Genomic DNA, 25,722 nt, shown 5'->3' with positions numbered 1-25,722 from the left:
TAGTGTTTAGCACATAACAATTAGCCATTATTAGATTACAAACTGAGCTGGAATAAAAGGAAATGTTAATATTCAATAGCAAGATACTTTAAGAAAGGAAATAAAAATGCTGTTTTCTCTAAGTAATGCTCTATATAATGTGTATTAAGTAAAGGTCAAATATAATCAATATCTTGTAGCATGCATTTCGTGAAACATGGAAGACATGCAATTTATAGAAAATTTGCCCAAATTAAAAAAACAGTATGTCCTTATCTTGCTATTTAAGAAGGGTAAAGGTATTTTGTAACTGAAGTTTATTAATCTAGTGTTACTGAAAGTGGTATTATTTAGCAAGAGGTGATAAAATAATCTAATCTTGCTTTAGACTCAGAATAATAGCATTTAAAATACTTTATTGCATTTTAATATAATGAGGAATGTACTAAATGTTAGCTGAAACAAATTCTTGCCAGATCCTCAAATCATCAGTTCTGCCTTCACGGATTGTTCAAGCAACCCTCTATAGCTCTGTTTATTTAACAGCTGCCCTATAGTGTTAGCAGATTTTTTGAAAAGATATACTGTTTATTTTTAAGTTTAAGAAAGTGAACTTATCTGGCTTGTGAAGAAAACATACATTTTAACCTCTGCATAGTCATGCTGTATATAAATTGCAGTACCATTGTATATGATACAGCACTCTGAATTGAAGATAAAGTTGTTGCTGAGTTTAATTGCAGTCGACGCATTTTAGTTTTCTCTATCGGTATTCACAGTCTTTAGATAGTGCAGGCTACAGCAAACAAACTACAATAAAATATTTTCACAGGAGCACAATTAATTGCAGTCTTTTCCTGAGAAATACAAATGCTGAGGACAAGACAATATTGCAAACCTGACCCTGTCTGGCTGTTAGACTCATAAGCTTCCTGCTGTTAAGGTCTGAGAAATGGAAATGTTAGTCTCTGATGTTTTCATAGGGATTGTTTCTTGTTTGTTATCTAAAGAACTCCAAGGGACCTTCTAAAGGCCATTAAAAGCATGACTAAACCACATGAAACTAACCAGAAAAGGAAACATGCAGTCAAAAAGTTTGCTAGAGGTAACTGTGAATAATACATTAAATATGTTTAAAGAAAAGGGTAAGTAAATATTTGGTTTAGTCACTATACAAAACAGTATTGTAAACCTGATTTTAATATTGAAGACATCGTAAAATACGTCAGCTCAGTTACTCAATGTACAGTAGATGTATTTCTACTCTAATTTTTAAGAATGTCATCATCTTGATTACAGATGCATAATTTAAAACTTTATAACTTAGCTATAAAAACTCACTTCCAACTGAAACACAAGACTGAAAGGTTAACACCCCCCTCTTTTCTTCTTTCACAAAATATAAAATCTATGAATAAAAGCCCTTTGGCTGATTAGAACCATAAAAAATACTAAAATCACAAACTTAGTGTTACCAAATGATTTTATGCACTTAGGTCTAGCTCAAAAATCTGGCAAGCACTTAGCTTGCTATAGAATCTGACTGCATTTGCCATTTGGGGCAAACAGTAAGGGATTGATACATTACATTTTAGTAAATCAGCTTCTGCACTATATTATTATATTCTTCCCACAGTCTGTATGAAAACTTTCCACATGTACAGTTAATGTGTTGAATTTATCATTAAGAAAGCTCCAAAAAGAGCTTTTCAAGCCTATTTCATAAATGTTAGTAATGACATACTTCATATTATATACAGTCATATATACCTTAATACAGATACATCTAAATACTGTAATGGTAATAATAGAACATGTGTATTTTATATATATGCTGTAGACACATACACACACATATATGTGAAGATTCATGCTACAACAGACTTACGGTTAGTGTAAACTGTACTGCTATTCACTGCACCAACTGTGCCATACTTGCGGTACTGACAACAGCTTGAAGAACTGCAGGTCTGTATGACAATGGGTTCTGTGATAAGCCCAGGACTGCATCAGCTGTGCTGAAAACCACCTTCCCAATATTAAAAACTATTGCTCCACACTCCTCAGCAGGCTCACATAGCTGCCATGTTGTCTTTAAAAACTAACCTGCCAGGAAAGTGTTTTTTTTTTCTCCCTCACATAAAATTTCCTCTCCCAAATCACTCCTGCTTAGAGATCAGGATGTCTGAGATTTAGAAATATACTTTCAAAAGTATGTAGAAATATCACTTTCAAAGTCTGCATCTGCATCCCTCGCGTGTTGAGTGCGTTCTGGGTAAAAAGGCTGGAGAATCTTAAAAGAGCTCTATGAGCCCTGGCTCCATTTGATGGAAGAAGATGTCTGTTCACAGCAGCAGCAGGAACACTGCCCTTGGAGGATGTCCAGACAGCCCAGCAGGGAAAACCCAGGGGCACAGACCTGACATGAGTACCAAGCTTTGGAAGGATGTAGGGAACTTTAGTACAGTATTTTGAGTGCTATATGTTGTCTAGAGTCATGCTGAAAGCTTTCTGGCTATAGTCCTCAGAGTAACTTAAGTGACCTCTAAAATCATGCCACAGTGTTAGCTGGAGATGAGAAGGCACATTCACTCTCACCCACAGTAAGCCACCTAAAAGAGTTTCTCTGCAGCACATGTGAAAGGGAGAGGCAGGAAACTACTTGAAGGCTACTTGAGAAAACTTAAATTCCTCAGTAGAGGGACTAAAGAAATAGTCCTCAGGAAACATTTAATAAATGCTGAAAAACATTACTAACTTTCTCAAAAATATGCTATGAATGCAAAAACCTGATTTGGCGTGTGACATGGTGAAGTCTTTCCTGGAAGCCTGTTGGACAGGCCTGCTCTTCAGTCCCACAGCTTTGTCATTTTTAGCAAGGCAAGCCACATGAACCCCACTTCAATAACACCTTCCATCCACGAAACAATATGAATGATTTTTTAATTTATTTCTCACCTAACCACACAGAAAAAGAACATGCGTCTGTATTCTGAAGTGGAGAAGGATGCCCAGCCTTGCAGCAGATGGGGAAACCTCACAGGCAGCCCTGCCATTTCCTGACATGTGGAGCTGCAGCAGTCCCTCATCACTGTGATACATCCTCACTGCTACATTCATGAAGTAGCAGAGAGCACAAAGCCCCCTGCAAGTGTTTCTCCAGGGAGGCAGTGCAAGTCCCTCACCCGCCTCAGCTGCGTCATGGGAAGAGGCCAGAGGCCCAGGCAGAAGCAGAGCAGCAGACCGAGAGCTTCCCCTAACTCCTCCACCTGCCTGAAAGTCATCCACCTCCCTGCTCCTGTTCTGCCCTCTGTAAAATGCCAGGAAAGTGATTTTGGTTTGCATTTGCCAGCGCTGTGAGACATACTGATGTGAAGTTCTACCCAAGAGCTAGATCTCGCTATAGCTGCCTTTTCAGTTTAAACTGGGCACCTTCCAAGCACAACCTACATATGCACAATCTATGCAAATCCTACATACATTAAAAACCCATAGTCAACAGCTCAATCTTTAATCATAGTCTAAATAATTTTTACGGGTTAGTATTTAAGCAGGTTTTGTATTCTCCTATTTAAAGAGTGGCTGTCTAACATTCATTTCAAGCTTCTGTGAACGCTAGTGAAAGTAGATACGTATTTTGGAAAGTGTAATAGGAGACTGTGCTATAGCTTCTGTTAGTTGAGAAAAACCCATAAAACTTAACATTTGCATATTGTCTTTGTTTTGGCTGAAACTTCCTTTAAATGTGTTTCCTTTCCAGCAAGCATATGTGAAAGGTGACCTCTTATCCATTTACATACCTCCCTGGTGGTCATGTGACCCAGTTTTACGTCAAACTGTCAATTATGATAAGGGACACAATAAGAACAGCCTGAGTGTTGATAACCTGTTTCCTGGCTTTACTGAGAAGTTCTGTTTAAGAGTCCACTTGTGTTCTTCTTTCAGCCTTCTGCTGAAAGCAAAAGCAACACCCACCCAAAACATTTTGCAGATACTCTGTGTTCAGTGGACATTTAAGTTTACAATTTCCATGATGAATAGTATGAAGAGAACTCCATTTTGAACTGTGTGATTCAGTAACTAAAGGATGCATCTGATAAGAACAACTCCCTACCAAAGAGGCAGGGCAGTCTGGTGTGCAGGAAATAAAAAGTTATCTACAATTTTCTGATTTTGCATTTTAGAGACCTGAGGTGTTTCTTATTACCACGTACATGGTAAATGTCTCACTCATAAATGTCAAAGCTGTGTGACAACCATGCGCACCACACACCACACCCAGAAAGTCCAAGTTCTAGTGAAAACCATGCCATTGTATTAATCGGTGCAAAGACTGGAAGAGTTCACTAGCTCCTCAGTAATTGGGCCAGCATTAGTTAGCACAGTTTACTGTAACAGACAGGAAAGTTCTAGAGGTCATTGTCTTCACAGACTTCAATAGATATCACATTTATTTGTTTTCTAATTAAGAACAGAATCACCCATACAAGGCTCCAAGGTGCATTAAATTTAAATAAATGGCCAAGAAAGAAAACCTGTCAGTTATTTCATTCGTTCCAACAGAAATCTTATTATTCGTGAAACCATTAATCCGTATTTGCAATAAATACAAATGTCTATCTATCCATCCATCCATCCATCTTTTTATATTGTTTAGACAGGTGAAGTGCATGACGGATTTCTGGCAACATTCTAGCTTTTTAGCCAGAAACAACATCAACCTGTCTCTAAGTGTCTATCATTTCAAGAACATAATAAATTCATGAAGTTGAGAACAGTAACACAAGGAGGCTACAGAAATGCCATCACATAACCACGAGAATTCTGATCATTAAGACTTTGTTACTGAACTAATGATCTCTCCATTAAAATTATTTAGCCAAAAGAATGGAGACACAACTAGAATCTGGCAAGGGACTGTGTCCACTTGCAGAAGATTGCATTTGACCAAGTGTCCTCAATTTGTTGCTTTTTCCTCTAGTCTAGGCTTAGAAACCACAAATCTTCAGTAGATGCAAATCAGAGAAAAAAGGGGGAAAAAAGGTGCTCCCATATAATTGTGAAGATTATCCAACCTTTCTTCTGTGTGCAATTCATTTAAGATGTTTCTCAGCACAGATGATGAGCACCAAGTACTAGATTTGACTTCATAAAATAATCTCACCAACCAATAGTAAAATTAAGAAAAACTCTCTCACTCAGGCACTAGCTCTTATCACTTCCCTTGCCCCTTCCTATGGTGCACTCCCTGCAGTTACATTATCAATACTTAACAACTCCCAGAAGCTGACGCTGATTCAAGAAAGGCAAACCAAATGATCATTAACAATTTGTAATAGACAGTTGGGGGGGGCTGACATGACATTTTTACAACGAAATTGTAAGATACATGTGACTCGTTAGATGCCACTGAAGCAAGAGATATGTTTTGTAACTATTCATGTCAGTACAGAAATACCTGGCATTTCAAGGCAGGTAACAGGAAGACCCACCAGCAATTGCAGCAGAAAGTGGACTGCATAGTTGTAATTCCTCATTAGAACCTTGTCTTCCTAACTATCAACATATCATGCTAAGTAATGCCTGGAACAGCATATTTTTCACAGTATCCAGATCAGTAAAAGCAAATAAACTGCTCCCATTGGTGCTATTATGCACTGCCTTTCAAAGCTGTATTCAGTGCTTCCCATCTAAATGTAAGTATGGCCATGTAGGTTGTGCTATAAAATTGTTTACTGGAAGTTCTAGCAAACTTATCATTTTGGCAAAAGACTCCATATAAGTGCGTGTTGCAAAATACATGTGTAACTTTTAAATTTATTGTGGTTACTGTAATTTAAACAGGCTACATAATGGTTCTTTTTAACAACAACAAAAAGTACTCAATGGTACATCCCAATATTTCTCATAACCAGAGAGAATAAATCTTCATAAAGACTCCTCCAATGAAGTAAAAAATGTCCCGGTGACAATATTTATTCTTGAGGGGTCAATGTGCATTATGTTTAAAAGACCTCTCTGGAACTAAAACCATTGGCTTTCTAATTTAGAATTTCTCTCCACTAATACAAAATGATTGATTGCCTTTATTTCATGTACCTCTTGATTTTTCTTTTCATTCATCATGGGCTGCTTTAAAACAAATGCATTTAAAATCTGCCACAAGAAGAGTGGTCTCTTTTAAATTGTTGTAAAGTAATGAAAGGACATAGTAAATCAATCTCATTTCTGCCTTACCAAAGGATAACCTTTGCTCTATTAAAGCTGTTTTGACAATCTCAGTGCTCTACCTCACTTTCTGGGTAATGAACATATATGGTGCTGTCATCTCAGAGATGTCTTTAGGATTTAAGTGAGTGAAGGTAACTAATTCATTAGAAACTTACATATAGGCACTTATATATTCGTATTTATCCATCTGAAAAAGCTTTGTTGTTGAAGTATTCTGTTCTTTCAAATGGTTTCAGCAGTACATACTATTCCCTAATTTTGTGCATATTTATATGTGTAAGCATCCACACACACACGCCCCCCCAAACACACTCAGGCAAGCATACACATATATCCATTGCATAAGTTAGAAAACAATAGAGAATTCACAGCAAAGATGAAACCATGACACACTTTTAAAATTTACTATATGGCTCACTGGTCACCAACTGATGCTCTTGAATTAATATAACAAGACTATGAAGCAATATACTTTAGAAGGGAGAACATTGGTTTCACACAGTGGCACTGAAGAATTTTTCTATTTATGAAGTGTATGTGAGACCTAATTTATTCTCCCCTTCCCCATAAGCCATCTGGCCACATGTTTTACCATGAAAGGGAGTATAAGACACAGTGCATGTAAACACCAAAGACTGTGATGACCTTTGAGATCCCTCTCACTTTTATGTTCCTATGACACTGCTGAAATCTCAAAATTTATTTCCATCTACACAAAGCCAAAAATATATAGAAGATGCATGAAATAAGCAATATATGATTCACATGTCATGAACTCAGCCAAGAGAAAATTAAGCGTGCTACCACTCCTTCTGGCATGTGACAAGAAGTTTGTAACTCTTTCAATGAACTTGGAAGAAGGTAGAGTGGGCTTAAGTAGTAGCAAATTTGCAGAAAAAATTGCATCTAAAAACATGTAGTAAAAAAAAAAATTTATTGCACATCCCCAAATTAACTGGATGTCAGAGACTTTTCAAAGGATACTATGCAAAACTTCAGATGAAAAGAAATCCAGAAATTACATGCACTGTGTTTAAAAAGAGAGATGTTGTGTGTCTTTTAAAAGACAATAAACCTATACTGTATATCTTTTAAAAAGAACCATGTTATAGTAATTATAGCACATTTCATAATACAATCTTTGAGAGGTTAAAAAAAAAGCAATCCACCAAAAAAATGAAAAATGAATGGTTGGCAAAATCACTAATTGTCATTTGGTATTTTCATAAAATAGTACAGATGTTTCCAGTTAGGTCTCACTGGATAAAAAAAAGTTGGCAAAGCATCAGCTATCTTGAATAAATGATCACCTTTATGATTTTCTCTGAACTCTGCATGTGGTGACCTTTAAAACGGACATACTGCCACCTTGCCCTGGGAGTGAGTAGGGATAGGGAATTCCAGATGAAGCACACTTCAGCTATATCTCAGCAAACACAGAACAGGTAGGTTTTACTGAAAAATGAAACAGGCATGTGTACCAACTGTTGACAGGAACCCAAGCCTGAGAAAAAAATACAGTACAATAAATACCAAGGACTATTTAACAGCCCTTTTCTTACTGCCACATTCAGCTTTTTTCCTTATAACATTTTATATGCTGTTAATTTCAAAGTCCTCTACTGTTAAGATCTTGGAGCAACACAAACACACATCATAAAATATGTTAAAGTTCTAAAGGGTCTGAATTTATTCCTGTTACTAGCAATGTAGCATTTCTGTATATGTATGGCCTTGCTACTGACTGCAGCTAATTTGTTTGTAAGCCATCATTAATCTCGGCTGTGTATTTTCGCAGTTTGGGTAAACACTTCATTTGCATTAAATTTACAGCATTAATGAGATGTGAAATTTCAAATGCTACTTGAAACATAAATGATGTAAGAACGAGAACAAAAATGTGGTTTTATCACGTTTGAAATCAGCAGACCAATTTAAACCTATTAAACTAGAAATGATGATGTGTTGCATTGAAAATTTGGTTTTATAACTCATCTTCTAAAAATAAAATGAAGAAATGTAGGCTTAAACATCTGGGGAAAAAACCAAAATAGCTTGAAAATAATAAGTTGGACTTTCTGCTTTGGAAATTTGGCTTATTTTTTAAACTGATTTTGAAATGACTATTTGTTCATTATACACCTCATTTTCTTTCCTAAAATCCTATTAAAGATTACATGTATGAGCTCTTGAAAAAAAAATAATTGAAAGAAATATGATTAGAAGATCCTTAAGATGGCACAAATCTAAGCAATAAAGCATATGCTAAATTGATGTTTCTTAAAGGGTTCAGTTTTGTTTTGAATAAACTTCATCTTCAGATGACAAATACTGAAACCCTTAGGATCCCAGTCTAATCCAAGATAACAGTGGCAGCACGTAGGAAGGTAATATCGTAAAAGCTTCTCTATATCATTACACCTATGTGAAACTTGCCCACCTGTTGCTGGTGTAGGAAGGATGGGTCTCTTGGGCTTAGTCCCACATATCGATTGGCTTGGGATGTGCCTGAGGCTGTGTAGGCTGATTAAGGAAGAACAAAACAGATTGATAAAAATACCAACCTATCATAACTATTACCCTCTGCAGGTACAGTACAAATATGAGAGATCCAGAGTTACGATTTTGCAATATATAGGATGTGTCTGTGTTTTTCCTTTATTTAAACTTTAATAGAATGTAAAAGAAAAATTGGACCAAATTTGGAAAGGCATGTGTAAATTCCTATAAACTTCAATGGAAGCTGCATGTATAAATCATAAGGATGTCTCTTGTTAAATAAAAGTTCCTCTGATTAATATATTTTTATTTTTTTAAAAGTGATCAAATAAGGTATGTATTTGAAGGAATCACGAGCCTGATTCTCATTTCCGTTACACTAATCTAAGGCACCAGTGAAATCACTGAGATTACAATGTTGAGAGAAAATATTGGTGCACATTTGTTATTCTTACCACTGCGAAGGCCTATCACAAAACTGTAAAAGAACAACAAAAATTGGAATCAAAAGTTCAGTTTACTTATGTGGCATGAAATGAACCTTTACAGGCCTTTGGAAATGGGACGTAATCCGATTAGTATTTTCATGAGAAGGAAGCTAATTTTTACTGTGCAATATAATATTAAATATTCAACTCCCTTATGCATCAGGAAACATTTTCCCAGGGGGACATTTTAAGGAAGTCTCTTGCTGTCTGCTACAGAAGATTAAAGAAACCCATTTCTGAGGAGAAAGGGAACAGTAGGTGATGCTGGGATTAGTTACAGGATATGGATCCTTCACCTGTAGGTCACATTCCTGTCTGGTCTCTGTCAGTAATCTCTAAAAGCCATTACCCTCTCATGGCTTTTGGTGGCGCTTACGAAATGAGGTAGGTGGTCTTACTTCACTTCCCAGTGTGGAGATGTCCGCACTGCAACTTGCAGCATCACAACCTGGAAACTTGCTGGCAAACAAAGCAAAACTACTAAAATTGAACAGACATACACAAGGATGCCAGTGAGGAGCTAGATGGGAGTACTTACTGAATTGGCCTGTTAGTACTGAAGTCACACAGCAAATACAAGCAAATTAAATCCGTTAAATTAAAAAAAAGGCTTTATACAGTAAATAGGCTTTACTGAAAAACTGTCATAAAAATTAATCAGTTATTAGATGGAAATTGTGGTGGAGGCCACAGGGTTCCCCAAATATTATCAAAGCCTGCTGTTCTTTCTCATTCAAAACAATTCTGCTGTTGCACTTCAGAATGAAAAGCAGTGCTAATCATTTGCTGTTTTATTCTCATCAGACTGAATAATAATGATAACTTGTTGGCCAAGCATATGTTTTATATATATATCTATATATATTTTGAACCAATCAATCAGTTATTGCAAATAAAAGTGTAACTATGCCTTAAAATATATTTAGTCTGGATTTTCCCATTAAGTTAACATTAGCACTCTGTGTGGCAGGTCAATGATGACTGATAATACAGTTTATATGTATTCATATATAATTTATATATCAGCATGATCCCTCAATTTTTTGCTATTTTCTTCATCAACAAGCTATGTTCCTTCACTTTTTTGCTCTTACAGTTACCAATCCAGTTTCAAAAGGCTTTACCAAGCAGATAGACTACTGCACTGCTCTGAAAAACATAACACTCTGAACATGTAGCATTTATACACTATCTCATATGCAGAACTGGCACATTCAAATGAAATTTGTACATAGGGGTTTTTTTATTATTATTTACGTGCTGTAGTGACAGACATTGGATCTTTAGGCGCGAAGTTACTTGCACACTGCTGTGGAAGCTTGAGGAGGCCTTATTTCAAATACCTAAGTCGATATGTTCCAAGGTTCATGGGGAATCAGGTACCCAACTTCCAATGAGTCGCATGAGAAACTGGGTGCCGACTTCATTTGAAAATATAGTCCAAATTTTTCCCTTAGTAGTAGGACAATGAATAGATTAGGTATGCTTTCCTGTAATGATGAATAATATGGTCAGATTACCAGAAAACATCTCAACACAGTTCTGACATTGTATTTGTTCGTTTTGCCATTTGTATTAGAAACCCTGACCTCATCTGAGACAGCTATTTTGGCCAGGCACGATCACGTCAAACAGGAAGCAGAATGAAACCATGAATACTTGAAACTATACATGAACTCAGTTGTCTCAGTTTTCTATTCTGGACCAAGAGTTTAGAGCAACAGCTTCGTGTCTGCTGCTAAAACTAACTCTTCTTAAAAGGTGCAAGAACTGTACCACAAACCACCAGGGAGGATACAGATATACTCTGCCACCTTTTAACAAAACTTCTGCTATACTAAAAGAATAGCTAAAATACTTCCATAAATCTATCCATATAATTATTTGTTTATACTTAAACAATAGTTTGTCCAAAAGTTACTACTATCCTTTTATAATAAAGGTATAACCAGTTTTCCTCCTTAACATCTTGGCCACTTCTATGCATTTGAGTCTCATCTCTGCTTCACATTCTAATGAAAATATTTAAAGTAGTATAACACCTAAGAAACATACAATTTATGGTCTCCATTAACGACAGACCAAAAGTTAGGGACTGGATTCACAGTTCAAATACTAAACAGGTCTAAAGCAAGTCATTTTAATGTAACAGATCCTAAAGAGATTAATATTTTTTTAAGACTGGTAAGTTTTCTTCCAAAGTGTATGTTTGGAAGTGTCTCCTAAAAATCTTCACCACTCTGATAAATACTGGTAACACTGGCCATCTCAAGTCCAAATAAAAGTTCAAAGACAACAGAAACGCAGAAAGTAGTTAAAAAGCAACATTCTGCATCACTGAGCATAAGATGAGTATTTGGAAGAGAAGAAATTACCCTATATATAGTAACACCTTTGCTCTTATTTCCAAAACCGCAATTCCATTGAAGATAATAGGATAAATAATATGGTCCTATATAGTAATAAAGAGCGTAAAATGTTAAAGTTAGGGGTTTGGTTTTTTTTTTTTTAAAAAAGAACAGTGGATCTACCATCCATTGCAGCAACAACAAGGAATCAAAATTTTCTTTTGCCACATCAGTTGTTTTTGCTAAAACCGACACAACCTATATCAACATGCAATTGTCATAGCTCGGATTCAGTATGTGTTGTAACAAGGCTTGATTTCTGTAGGAAAGCTCATTGAGGAGCAAATTATCCAATCTCTGTTTGGAATTCCATCTGCGGGTCATTGTAAAACCTTGCTGTCTAGGTGTGCTTCTCAATGTCTTAACAATGTCCACCTTAGATGAAGAACCACGGTTTCTTTTTCTTGAATAGTGGTCAAATATACAGGCTTTTCCCTTTCGTTTTAGTTGTCATGTCACAAACTTTGGTTCATGTAACATGATGCATTGGTTGAAATTTGGGGAGGAAAAGCTTTGCAGTCAGATCACGTTTGCTCTCCATGTAAAATGATGAGCATCCTCTTGGTCAAATAGTAGGAAAAGGCGCCTTTTTCTGGCCTCAATGTGAAATCATATTGAATCTTTGATGGACATTTTTTGTTTCCTAAAGAAATACTTACTGGTTGCTGTAGGTGAAGATGCCTCACCTTCAGTGGATGTAGTGATGGGTTTAGTATCTGTCATGGTCAGGGTCACAGGTCGCACCGCACTGTGATGGGGAGAGGGTGCCAAAACTGGAGTAAAATGGCCAGGCACTTTCCCTACTACTTGACCACTGCTGTTAGGCTACAAAACAAAACCAAAAGAATGCCTTGTGAAACATACACATTGCGTTTAAGGAACCTACCCACCTATCTTAGGGTTTTCCGGAATGCCCATCACCGTAGTACCTGCATGCTGGAATGCGCCGTTCTAACAAAGCTATGAATTTCTATGTGATATTTTCAGCAGGCAGATCCCTCCTCAGACAGGTAGTAGTACATGCTTAAGTAGCAGTACTTTTTGGTAAGCTTTCTTTCTTTCTGGATGCAGCATGCATCAGATGTTGTTTCAAAATATATTTGCTGTTCGCGCACTGGCTGTGAACCACAGTAAATCCCACGATAGCAGGATTAAACTGACCAGGCATAGGCCCTAATGTACAAAGTATTAAGAGCAAATGAATGATGCAAAACCTGTTTTCACATGCCATACCACTCTGGCTTGGAGCATAACCAAGACTTCACCACAGTTGTCCACAGAGATTACGCATACTGGAAGGCTAACTAATAATTCACATGTCTGGGAGTGGGGGAGAGGACTAGGATACGATGCACTATAATGCAGATGTCATAACATCTGGCCAAAAGCCACCTACCAAAAACACAGAAGTGTTTAATAATGGGAATTTTGCAAGTCAAGAGCATAATAAACAAAGACACTTCTTTCATAGATACAAGAGGCAGTCTGCATATGACCTTATCATACAGGCAATGTTCACTGGTAAATGTATATGTTCATCCAACGCTTAAACATGCCTTAGACATTCTGCATGACTGTAAATACTTCAACAGTAAATAACTTGCAGTAAAAATTAGCAAGTAGTAAATAGTTTTTTCAACAGTGGCTGATTACTTCTGTATTAAACTGACTGTGTGTTCTGTGAATCATAGGTATTTTAAAATACAGCCTTATAAAGTAAAAAATACTGGGAATCTTATTATCAGAAGGATCTTGTCAAATCTGAGATAACTCAGACTAAAGAAATGGACTGATAAAGGACCTGATTCAACTGATCCAAGGAAAGGTTAAAAGAGGTAAGCATGATTACAGTAATGAAATAATAGCTGGGCTGAGACAATTACTGCAAGTATGTGCAGAGTATAAACACACAGAAGAGGAAGGAATTATTTGGAAAGTACAGGAAGTATAAACTCGGGGTAATGGAATGCAATCGAGAAGGAGGAAATTTAAAATTAATAGCAGGAGAAACTTCCTGGCAGTATGATCTACTAGACTTTGCAAATGCCCCCAAGGAACAGTCTTGCTCTTTAGGACAAGAAAGAAAACACTAGAAAATACAAGTGCAAATGGAGACAAATTTTGTATTCACAGGAACATTGAGCAGTTAGTAGACTATTTCCCTCTCTAAAATCACAAACCTTACAATGAAAAATAACAGTAAAAATGTACACTAATGAGAATTGGCCAACAAACTACCCCTCTAAATGAAAAAAGTCATCCCCTAAACATAACTGTATGTTTGGGGGGGTGTTGGAGCGGGTGTGGGGACAGAAGAGCCATGGAAACCCAAGATGTTGCAAATACAGGAACTGGGTGGTATTTACCACTCTTTCATTCATGTTCCTAGAGGAATAAGCTGAGAAGTTACTATTAGGAGTTTAGTAACAGGAATAAGTGTCAGCTGTCAAAGTAGCTTCAAAATAAGAAAGCAGCACAGATTCAAAGGAATGACAATACTTTCACAAATAACACAACTTCCTCAAATAACTGGCATGCTACATTAAGCTTTATTCACTAGGTGAAACTTAACAGTTAGATAGATCTCCCTTATTACGTGTACTTGAAATGAAAATGAGATGTAGCAGAATATATACAAGACAATTTCTAGAGAATAATGTGGCCTAAAAGTTTACTGAGCATGCTTAAATGACCGATAGGTCATAAGTGGGGAACTCACTCAGTAATTACAGAGGTCTTTCCTCAAGAATACAAATTACATCTTTATATTACAGCAAACAGTCATATATTAAGTATGTGTCAATAAGTCCACTTTCTTTGAGATCTATCTTAGCAGTGGTTTAGGGAATTTTATTTTGTGGGCTCTAGTTTAAAGGCCTGCCAGCCTATAAAGCCAGGTGTCTTGGCGACGAGAAATCTGACTCCACTTGCCTTAGAACAAAATGAAAATTTTAACTAACATAAATTCAGAAAATCTCTAAGAGTTACCTAAAATAAATTGCCCACACAAATGACCCAAGATACTCCAAAACTTAGAGGCAAGTATCCTCACTCACTCATTGTGAGTTGTGCAGAGTTCAACTCAAGACATCTCGATGTTGCAATAAAACAGGCTCTGTCATAGCTAAGGGAGCTGTGACACAGTTTGAAGCATTTGTGGGGAAAACTGTCAGAAATATAGGCTGGCCTTATGATAAACTTTTCTTTAAAACACCGAAATTCTTGTCAGTAAGACCTGCTTGCTATGTTGCACTGGATTTTCAGTATGTTTCTGGGGAGCTTGCTGCAGAGGCAAGCCCCCTCTCCTGCCCTGGTAGCCCAGGTGTCCACACAGCCTGCTGGAGGGACTACCACCTCTCAGTTGTGTCTGGTAGCTCCTCGGTGCCACAGGGCTACCTTAGGAGTCTTAGCTCATGTGGTGTGCCAACATATCACAAAAACAACTGAGAATCCCTTATCTAAACAACCAACTTTTATTAAAAACTAAGAAGGAAGATTCCAAGGAGTTTACGGATTAAAACAGCCAGTATCATCAGCTTCCAAAAGCAGCTCTCTCTCCAAAGCCAGATTCGAATGAATTAGAAGGACACAGCTGGAGACCAGGACAATTTACAGCAATGTATCACCTTCTACTCTTCCCTAGTGATCCCGGTCAACAGGAATGCAATGGTTCACATGGACTCCAGCATAGTCCCTGGGCATATGGTCCAAATGACAAAACCCTTTCCTTGCTGAGTTATAAGACAAAGAATATACTTATACCCCATTCTCATGTAAACCATGTTTTTCCCTGTGCAATACATAACAGCAGTGCAGTACATCACCCCACTTTATCCAAATTGATGGTGAAATCCTGTCCTTGTTGAGATCCATGGGGAATTTGTTAGTGATTTTAGTGGATGTGGTTTGTGACCCCCCACCAAGTATGTACATTTCTATTTCTTTTCTTTTTTTTAATGTCTTCTTAAATGGTAGGCATTATTCCATATCCGTCCTACATGTAAAACTGAGTGCAGACACAATACAATGAAACTGAGGTCTGCAACCTCTAGACAGAAAAATAAAACCTCCAAAGTCAGAAAAGGGAAAACTCATTACTTCAGCAAGTTTAATTCTTATGGTTCCAACATTTCAGACTCTGACTGCACATTAGATTTCAAATGCAATTATAGCCTAGTTACCTGCCTCTTAACAATTTTATTGCATATTGTCACATTTCCCCAAGTATCTTCTGACTGCACTTTATGATTTATTCTGCTTTTATTTTTGTAATCTCTAACATCTATTCTTCTTTTTCAAATACTTTACATCTGTTTTCACATTTGTAACATAACATTTTTTTTTAATTTTGCAGTAATGTCAAATACTGTATATTGCAATAACAGTTCAGGTGTTTTTGCTCAGCAAACAAGATAACACAAGAAGGGATAAGTACCCACAAGACAGAGCTTGGTGTACCATGTCTAAGAACCTAACTTCTCTCCCCATACTGAAAGTTTCCTGTATTTAAATTTTTAATTAACCTCAGTTGTAGGTAAGCACATACCTACCGGGACTTTTACATATATAATTCTTCTTCAGCAATCCTAGCTGTCTTTCAGATGTGAACTAAGGTCCTCCCTTTGACATAGCTTGTCATGGGAAATAGTACACATGAAATTTTCTTAAAACTTCAGTGTTTGTCCTCGGTGTGCTACATTTGAAAACAGCGTTTATGAAAAGCAGTCTCGTACTCTCCCAAATTCTGTTGCATTAATGTCACTCACAAGAAACCTTCCTGAAACGTCCATACTTCTCTTTCTTGCATGCAGTGAACAACAGTGAAGCAGTTAACAAAACTGATATTTAAGTTATCATAATTAGTTTCCAGCTTAAGATCACAAAGTAGCCCTAAATAAACAGATCACGTATTGTCTCAGAGTTATTGCTTAGGCCTGTCTTCAGACTGACACTGACATTGCTGCATTGGTTTATACTCATTTCACGTTTCTATGGTTATCTTTGCAAACACAAAACTAAAAGCTTTTGAATTAAGCGTCTAGATTCTGGACCGTGGTAGTTAATAACGGTACAAGCTCAAGAACACTGGCTCTCTCAGATGTCTCAAGTCCTCTGTCCTGCTTTAAGTTTTCAGTGCAAAGAGGGAAACCCTCTGGTCAGAAATAGCCCTCTGAAGTTGTCAATTCATAATCTTATTGAAAACTGGCTGCTAGAAATAGCTTCTGTGACCTGTTCTCCTTCTAACTTTTGCAGTTATGTCAAAAGATCTCTTAGTATGGAAACTACGTATCTATTTGGACCGTATCCACTTGAATTACAAGTGCAAATATTTATAGCACATCATTTAATACAAATTCATTTTGTCCGTATTAAAACCAAGTTCTAGATTCTAGTTCCAGTTTTCCCTGAAGAGATTCTTACAGACAAATGCATTACAGGTGAAAAATCAACTGTTACCATCAACTAGAGCATCAATATGTCTGTGTGATGGATTCACAAATAGAGAGAGGGTGCCTGAGGCATAAACCTCAAGCAAATTGCATGGAGACAGCTGTGTTAGATAAACAAGCTGTGCATTTGAAAATGGGAGAGGGAAAGAAGCAAACACAATGAAGGTCTGGCAAATTTGGCCCCAATTTATGCAGGTATACATTTTTCTATTGTTGGACTGGAGACTAATTTGATTTTCAGATCTGTGTTACATTTTCCAGCTTTTTAATTCACACCATCTTGAATTGCTACAGATTAATCCATTCATGTGCCCAAAGCCACAGATGAGTTGTATTCACTGTCATAGCTGTCAAGATTGTCAGACTGTTAATATCTGATTGTGTGCACTACGCACACTTTCAGTTAATCCTTAGGTATGAAATCTGAACAGAAACTTGTAACAGCTATGAGTATGGACTTTCTTAAAATCAGGATTCACTACACCTGTTTTCCCTGCTGGGATTTTACTAACATATTTATAATAAATAATTAATCAACCTCTTCTCAGAATTCTGTTCATGTATTTGCCCAAATATCAGCAGATTTACACCTTAGGTCTTCAGTTACATTTTAGGACAGTGTTTTGTCATATAGCTCACTATTTCCAGTGTTAAAAAAATCTTTCTGATGCCATAGTGAAATGGCAACACTAACATCTACAGATGAGATATCCAAACATAACAGAAATTTGACATACTTATTAAACAATTCACATAAACTATTAAGTTGCTTAAATAATATATTTTATGTTTAAATTTGCACAGTATCTTTTTTTACAAAATAATTGTAATTATAATTCCAAATAAAATAATTCCAGTTTTCCTTGGAATCTTACATACAGAGCACCTTCGAAGAAATAATCAACAAAGGCCAGAAATCATCTTAATCCTGTGCATGTCCTAGGTACAGCTACATATGATACTGTGTTAGGTATTTCAGAAAGAAGTTTCAGGGCTTAATAAAAATTACATTATACCAGCTAAACCCCTATACTTGGAGAACAACAAATTTGCATCTCAAAACACAGGTTTTTCAATAGAAACTCTGTGTTTCCCAAGAAGGTTACCCTATTATAGCCAGGTGATCAACCAATGAGTGCAGTTTAGTCAAACTGGATTCAGTGTGTTTGGAAACAGTCTGTCACCCATTTCTTCTCAAGAGTTCCAGTCCCTTGTAATGGCAAAGTTCAGCTACTATGGTGAAGCACATCACTGCAAAACCCTATGGCAGTGTAGTTTTGAGACCATTGATTGAATTAATTTTGTTGATGAAGCTGTAGAATATCCAGCTCTGCACATTTTGGTCCCCTGCTCACATATCAAATATCTTGTTTTAACAGTTGTCTACTAGCCACATCTATGAACCTGGAGGTCATACCTGATAAGTTCTGTCTTTGAGTCCCTGCCATTGTACTCTGTGATATCCACAGAGGGTGATGGATGTTTCAGAAAACCTACAAGTAAAAGAAACTGGAAGAAGTATCTTCCATTTTTCTAACTCCCCCTCTCTTTTTTTTTTTTTTGTGTTATATGATGCAAACCCAACCTTTTACCTCAGTAGAGCCTTTGCCTAGGGCACCCTAATGCTACATCACCTGTAAAAATCCAATGGCCATGTTAGTTTCCCACTGGAGACAGCTCAATGGTACAGGAGGCAGTTTCATCAAATGTGTGGAAGACATATCCTCAAGTTATTACCTATCTGAGTAATATAACACAGTGCCTTTGAGACTGTGCTAAACATAAGGGAATGGTATTATTAGAGCACTGCCAGTGAGACTGTAGAAGGTACTGTAGGGCAGTTTCTCCTTAGGTTGAACCTGGTGGGTTCCATAAGCCATTTGCTTAACAAGAAGCAAGGCTATACAGACTTCCTTTCTGCTATTGGACACTATGGTAGCAACAGAAATGTACTTTGCCTTTTTATAGTGCTCCTTACCACTTTTCATATGGATGAATCTCACTAGTTTCCATACCCTTGCCACCTGAGTAACTCATTGCTACAGCACATCTTACACAGACCTAACTGGGAGGTGCCACACAAAAGCTTCAGGTGGTGTGACATGCACCTACCTCTCTGCTTAAGGAATTAGCTTTAGAAAAAACATGTTGCTGACAGTTCTTGGCTGACATCATCACTTCTGTACTACTTTCTGAGAGAAATCAAGGTGTTGACTTTGATCTATAAAGCTCTGAGTCTCATCCATTTGAGAAAGCACTTTGCTCTTGATGTAACACTGCTGAAACTGAGAGTAACTGCAGAGCTTCAGCAACCCATGTTCAGACACAGATATTGTAAGATGTTCAAGGCAAAAAGTCCTCTATCCTGAATCACAATTTTACCTGTGAGGTCACAAAATCTGAATTCTTTGTAAACAGGTAGAGCACAAGGAAATATCGAGCTTTCCTTGTATATTTGCCTTAACAATAGGGTAAGTCCGTGTTACACAAGCATGGGAAAGGAAATCTCTTTGTAGATAAATGTTCAAAAGATATCTTTGGGTTAAATGGTATTCCATGCACTCTGGAGACTTATAACTGTGCATTTAATAAACTAAAAATGAGCAAACTAAATACAAAGTAATCATTTACAACTGCAATTAAATCTTTAAATGCCTTGTCAGTAGATACAGTTAAGCCCTCTGCCTCCCAATTACAATTAAAACCAGCGCATTGCCATATTTAATCTTCAATAATTTCTTAAAAATTGCAAGGAAAGACTTGCCCAAGAAGTCAAAAACTATTAAATGTCAACAAATAAAGGTGCTAGCTATACCAAAGAAACCGCATACACATGTAGCACTTGTGTCAGCTTATTCTGCCAGTATTCTCCCAGGAACCAACAGGAAACCTTTTGACCAGCCCAACAGAGCCTCACAAGATTCCTTCCTCGTTGCTAAATGACTGCAGTTATTGCACTGAAGAATCACAAGGCATCTGCCTGGCATTTCTGAAGAGTGTGCCTATCTTTCATTGAACAAAAAATTGAATACCCCAATCAATTATGAGAGGAAAATAAGTGGCCTCACCAGCTTCCAGAAGGAGCTCTTCTCAAGCAGTTCAGATATTTCTGTCTTCAAACAAAGATAAAACCATTAAAAAGATAAAGCTGCAAACTAGCCCACATTGCAACAAAGTACGTATTAACAGCCCCAGGAATTTTAGTCAATATGTGGACAGCAGTTCACTTGGACTGTAGTATGTAACTAGTGTAAGCCATTTATTGTAAGAGGAAAAGGGTCCAATGCTTAACTCCCCCAAACTGGAGGCAGTTTTACTATGCCACTGAAAACTGCATATTTCATCAAAAACATCATAAAATTTGATTTAAGGTTACCTGTAAACTGTGCCCTTCATAAGCCAAACTCAAAGGGCTTGCAAGATTGTCTACTGCTGTTTGCTTGGTTCAGTCAGCAAAAAAAATTCTCACTGATGCTAGGATGTTCTTCAGCAGGATTCACCTTAACCGTTTGCTTTACCATCATTTCCTTCACCACACTTGCTGACCCTTCTGTGATTCACCACACCTTAATCAGGAAATTATTCCATTTAACTCAACGGGGCATTAAGTTTGGAGCTTTTGGTTTTTACTTCAGCCACACAAGTGGTGTTGTGCTTGGTGATTTGTTCAGGCTCATTGGAAGTTTGATTTTGATACTGTATATTGATTCATACACTCTCGATTATTAATGCATTTCAAGTGTGTACAGATTTGTGTGTGTGCATGCACATGTATACATACACACAGAGGAGGTAATATTTTCCAAGATTAAAAGATTCACCCATCTACAATCATTCAAAAAGGAAATACATGTTCAAAATCTGTGGTAGCTTTGAAAACCTCAATACACTGTAGATGGATAAACATCATAGGTGGATTAGACACATACCAATCGATTAGTTTTTGCTGAAACTTACAGTAAGTAACCAGTATCAATTTAACTGTGGAGACACCAGCATCCCATCATAATAGGGATACATAGTCGCACACACAATCTCATCCAGTAACATGCATGCCTCCCTAAGAAGAAAAGCATTGAAATAAGTATAATAAAAAGGGCTCAGCAGAATTACCTAATTAGTGGAAAGTACAGCAGTTCTCAAAACCTTGGGAACTTTTCAGATGACTAGTTGGAGACAAGTCCAGCTCTATATCTAACAAGGTCCATTTCTGTTCAGTACATTTGTTTACTTATTCTCCAGATCGAACGGGGGATAAAAAGCAGATATGCATGAAACCGACAGCCACAGCTCTCTCGTTTAGGATCACCCATTGTTGAATCATTTTTCACTGCAGCCAAAGGGCCTGTTTGAACTTCCTGACCGTTCATCACACATAATTCGGAGTATTTAACATTATATCAAGAAAATTGCCCACTGCTTCCCACCGTGGCAACCTATAGGAACTCTATATCTTTAAACTAATTTTACTTAAAGTATTCCATTGAATACCATGACTGTCTCACTATCATCAGTGCAGTAGTAATGTAATTAATCCCAAAATTGCTGTGGGGAGTACAAGGCATCTCAGTTGTTTTTTGTAACAATCTAAATTAGCATATTACTGAAAGATGTTGGGGAGGAACAGTTCATTTTAGGTAAATGCTGTCAGGGTATCCATCCTTTCTATTTCTAAAGCTGAAATTAAAACTATCATCATAGTTCTCCTTTTGAAATCCAAATGAGTATGTTTTGAGGTGGGAAAGTATAATTAAACTTGATGTGGTATTCCTACAGATGCAGTTTTGCATTTTGTAATAATTAAATTTGTTTGAATAAAAATTCATGTTTTATTTAGAAAAGAAAAACTGGTTTGGCTCAAAGCATGCCATTGTATCAGAACAATTCCCTTTTGTCACTGAAACTTCACAGACGGCTGCTGCTGCCTCTTTTCCTAAGCAAAAAATTATTCTTGCTGTTTTACTTTTTGTACAGCCATCCTTTAACTGTTCTATTTAGAGATATTTTGACTGGGCACGCAACTCCTCTAACGTACAGCATATCTCAGAGGTGAACTTTAAAGAATTAAATTTAAAAGAGATTCCACTAATCATAGTGATTAATGGTAATAAATTGCGGAGAATAGCTGATGCAGATGCCTGGAATCCCATACTTGGTGTTGTTTAACCCCGTCCCCTCTTCTGAGGAACTAAATCAAACATCAAATGAAATGAAAACATTACCCTAATATAAAGGTTATGAAAGGTGACAAAAGTAGTAAATTGCAGCCCGTTTGGCCTGTTATTCCCTATGGTGCCACAACACAATAATAGGAAGTGTTTTCAGTTTGCTACTACTCTGAAAAAAAATCAGCAGAGTAAAATTTTATCTTTTAAGGTCTAAAGATTAAGCTTTCAACCGCAGATAAGGGAAGAGAGTAAGACTCTTGCTGGGCAAAGAGTTGAAAGCGCATCTCCTACTCAATGAATATACTCCCCAATGTTAAAATCACACGACAGCACATTTGTCAATTGTTTGAAAGAAAGTCAGATACTTCATTTAGATGTTGTATTTTTTCAGCGACGATCCAAAGCAGAACACTGAACAATCCAGAGAGATTATTACCTAATCTGCTCTTTTAATATATATAAGAAATCAAAATGTAAGTAAAACAAGCACTGAATAATTAAAGAAATGCATAACAGTAAGGGCCTGATTTTAATTTGCATAATTTTTCCCTTAATAGTGCCTAATTAAGACATCAGTTTAAAAAAAAAAAATCCAACAGAACTCTAAGATTTTCCGCACTGAATTAACATTAAAGACTTTTAATAGATGTCTTAATTAGACTTTGTTATTCATGGAAATTTTACACAAATTAAAATCAGGTCCTGCATGCAACATTGCCAGCTGAGTCTCAGCAAAAATGCTATATGGGACTGAAAGACTTTTAATCCATGCACAGATAGCAATTTGTATTCTAAAGCCGACATACTCCATTTTCACTTTTTGGTTTAATTTGCATTAATATTGTAACCAACAAAAATCACATAGTTAGGATTTCTCCCTTCAAAGTTAGTTTTGATTTTATGGACTCACTTTTTTTTTTAAAACACATAGAAAGTCATGCAGATGGACCAGAGCATTAGCCCACGGGTTCAATAGCCACAATGACCTTCTGAACAGCCTAGAGGGGCCGTATCTGTTATTCAACATAGAAAGTTCGATTCAGTCTCAAGTTGTATTGCTATTGTGCCTGAAACGACGCTGAAAGTCCTGTCATTATTGTTGAAAAACAATGCAAAACAAAGCCCAAAACAAAATGCTGTCACAGCAACCCCTTCATCCCTGATAAGACAGTTCTTCCAAAGGAACCTAACCCTTAGGAGCAGGAAAACCTGACCGTTGTCTCTTCAGTTTACATTCCCAAGGCTTTTCCAAAAAACATGCTAAAGCACAAGCTACAGGGCTCCACAGGAGCCTTTCAGACAAGGCATCAAAAATAAATAACAGCCTGAGCAGCAAAGATTACATTACACTGACACTGGAAATACTCCAAGTATTGACAGACCAAGTCGCAACTGCAGTTTATCCTACAGTGCAGATCACACGCTAACGCTATGTGCTGATGCTATCACGGAAAGCAGTTTTGCACACAGTCCTTCACAAATTACTTCGCTAATGAAAACCATGTTAATTTCGCATATCGGACACAAGTCTGAATCGGTGTAGCAGCCAGAACTCATCTGTTGCTGCATGTTCTCTATAAAAGGAAGAAAAAACAATTATGTGGGTCTGTGCTGTGCTCACTACAGTCATGTCTTTGCATCTGTGCTAAGAAATGTCAGGTGCCTACAAAACAGGGCAAGCATTACCTTGCCAGAGTTTATTTTCATTGTCAGTCTATAAATATACCTGTATGTCCATGTGTGTGCATGCGTGCACATGTACGTATCAGCACACTCCGTGCTCTGTCCTGCAGCAGGAGCTTCGTCTCCGGCAGCCCTGCGCGGCCACAGAGGCACCCAGCCTGCAGGAGGGGTGCAGGATTAGGACCTGCCCTGTTAGTGCTGCCAGGTCGTTCAGTACAAGTATTTTTCTTACGCTTGACAGAACAACAGCGAGTGGATATGACTAACCTGCGCCCTTTATTCAACCATGCTGAACCGGAAAAGTTGCTGGATCGCTTATACGCCAGCTCCCAGCTTGCTCTTAGACCAGAACTAGTGAGATAGCAGTCTAGACGCCCTGGAAGACACACATTCCTCACAGGATTTCTTTTGGAGGGTTCGCATTGTTTTACAGTACCTGGCTAGTCTGCGGGCTGGACGGGTCGTAAGAAGGTACATAATTCTTCAGAGTATCCTGAGGATTCAGGTGGGGAGGATATCTGATCGTTGGATGAGAGAAGTAGCTAGATGGGGCAGGAGGGAGAATAGCTTGTGCTGGAAATGGCAATGGTGAAGGTGGAGGTGGAGTTCTAGTTGAGATGACTGGAGAAGATAAAATAAAATTAAAATTACTTCGCATCTTGTTTCTTCTAAAATTCTTCACCTCTGTGTTACAGCAAGAAAAATAAAAAGTCAGTTATAAATCAGTACACTGCACTCCTGCTTCATGGCATCTTTACAGAAAAACTTACATGTCCTCCCCTCACATCATCCCAGGCAACGGAAAGTGCTACTGTTTCAAATTCATAAATACTGTATCTTGGTTTGGTTTTGTGGGTTACGCCATCATATTTTTTCATTTTTTCTTTAAACAGTAATCATTCTCCAGCATAAAAGACATTTCAATTATACAGTTTTCCCATCTGGAGCCCAAATAAACAAAACAAATATTTTACTCAATAAATAAAACCTACACTTTTATTCACAGCACTCCAACAGAGGAGAGCAAGTCACCAAGTCCTAAGAAACAGTGATTCCTCACTGCATTGCACTCTACATGCCTCATGTGGGGACAGGGTAATAACTACTCATTGATAATAGTTAGGAATAACTACTAACTAATGCCATGAATATTAGCTGACCTTTGTGACAATGCTAATGAACATTCAACTTCAGGGCCTGGGAAACCAACCGGTCCAATAAAAATATCTCTGACAAACAAAAAAGTATCTACCCTATACATATTTCTCTTTGCATTCTCTTTCTTCCCAGCCCCTACAAACACACACTTCTCTATCTATAGACTTTCTGTAATGTCTAAACAACCAGCAATGTTTTCACAGTGAAAGGAATGTACAGCATGTCCTGCTGCTGCCCAGTCATCCGGCTGGAAGTGTGGAGTGTTCTATCACACTGCACAACAACCCACTTTCCACCCTTACTACACATCTAGAGGGCACCTACTTGGCAACGTATTAAAAAGGAGGTACTGCATTCAATGGAAACGGAGAAAAGACAATGTTGTTTTCATTTTCATTAGTGGGAGGGTACAAAATCAGGTCTGTATAAGCTAAGTATTTCATAAACTGCTCACGGTTCTATACTGTATCAGCACAAGCACACCAACACTGCTCTCCTGGACCACCTCTCATATCTTTGGGGTTTTTTAGCTTAATTTTTAAAGGACTTGCTATTTTGAGCTGGGATCAAGTCATAGTTTGCCCAAGAAAAAACAACAGCAGGAATGTTCCAAAATTGCTGTACTTGGTAATCAAAACCTTGCAAATCTCAAAACCAT

General features: G+C 37.4%; 1 protein-coding gene across 7 annotated transcripts in view; it reads right to left on the bottom strand.

The window, feature by feature from the left end:
• NFIB (nuclear factor I B) overlaps positions 1-25,722 on the bottom strand; it is a 275,853-nt gene that overhangs the window by 13,187 nt on the left and 236,944 nt on the right. For 3 of the 7 annotated variants that reach the window (XM_050913734.1, XM_050913735.1, XM_050913736.1), the window contains exon 8: positions 24,343-24,527. In XM_050913734.1, coding sequence (XP_050769691.1) covers positions 24,343-24,527 — 185 coding nt within the window. Of the gene's footprint in view, positions 1-8,650; positions 8,734-12,264; positions 12,431-24,342; positions 24,528-25,722 lie in introns of all 7 variants that reach the window. The other 4 variants (XM_050913729.1, XM_050913732.1, XM_050913731.1 and 1 more) reach the window with 2 other exon arrangements.

This window comes from Gymnogyps californianus, chromosome Z (genome assembly GCF_018139145.2).
Source record: "Gymnogyps californianus isolate 813 chromosome Z, ASM1813914v2, whole genome shotgun sequence".
In the NCBI taxonomy this organism is placed as follows: Eukaryota; Metazoa; Chordata; class Aves; order Accipitriformes; family Cathartidae; genus Gymnogyps; species Gymnogyps californianus.
This window is presented reverse-complemented; position numbering and strand designations above follow the sequence as displayed.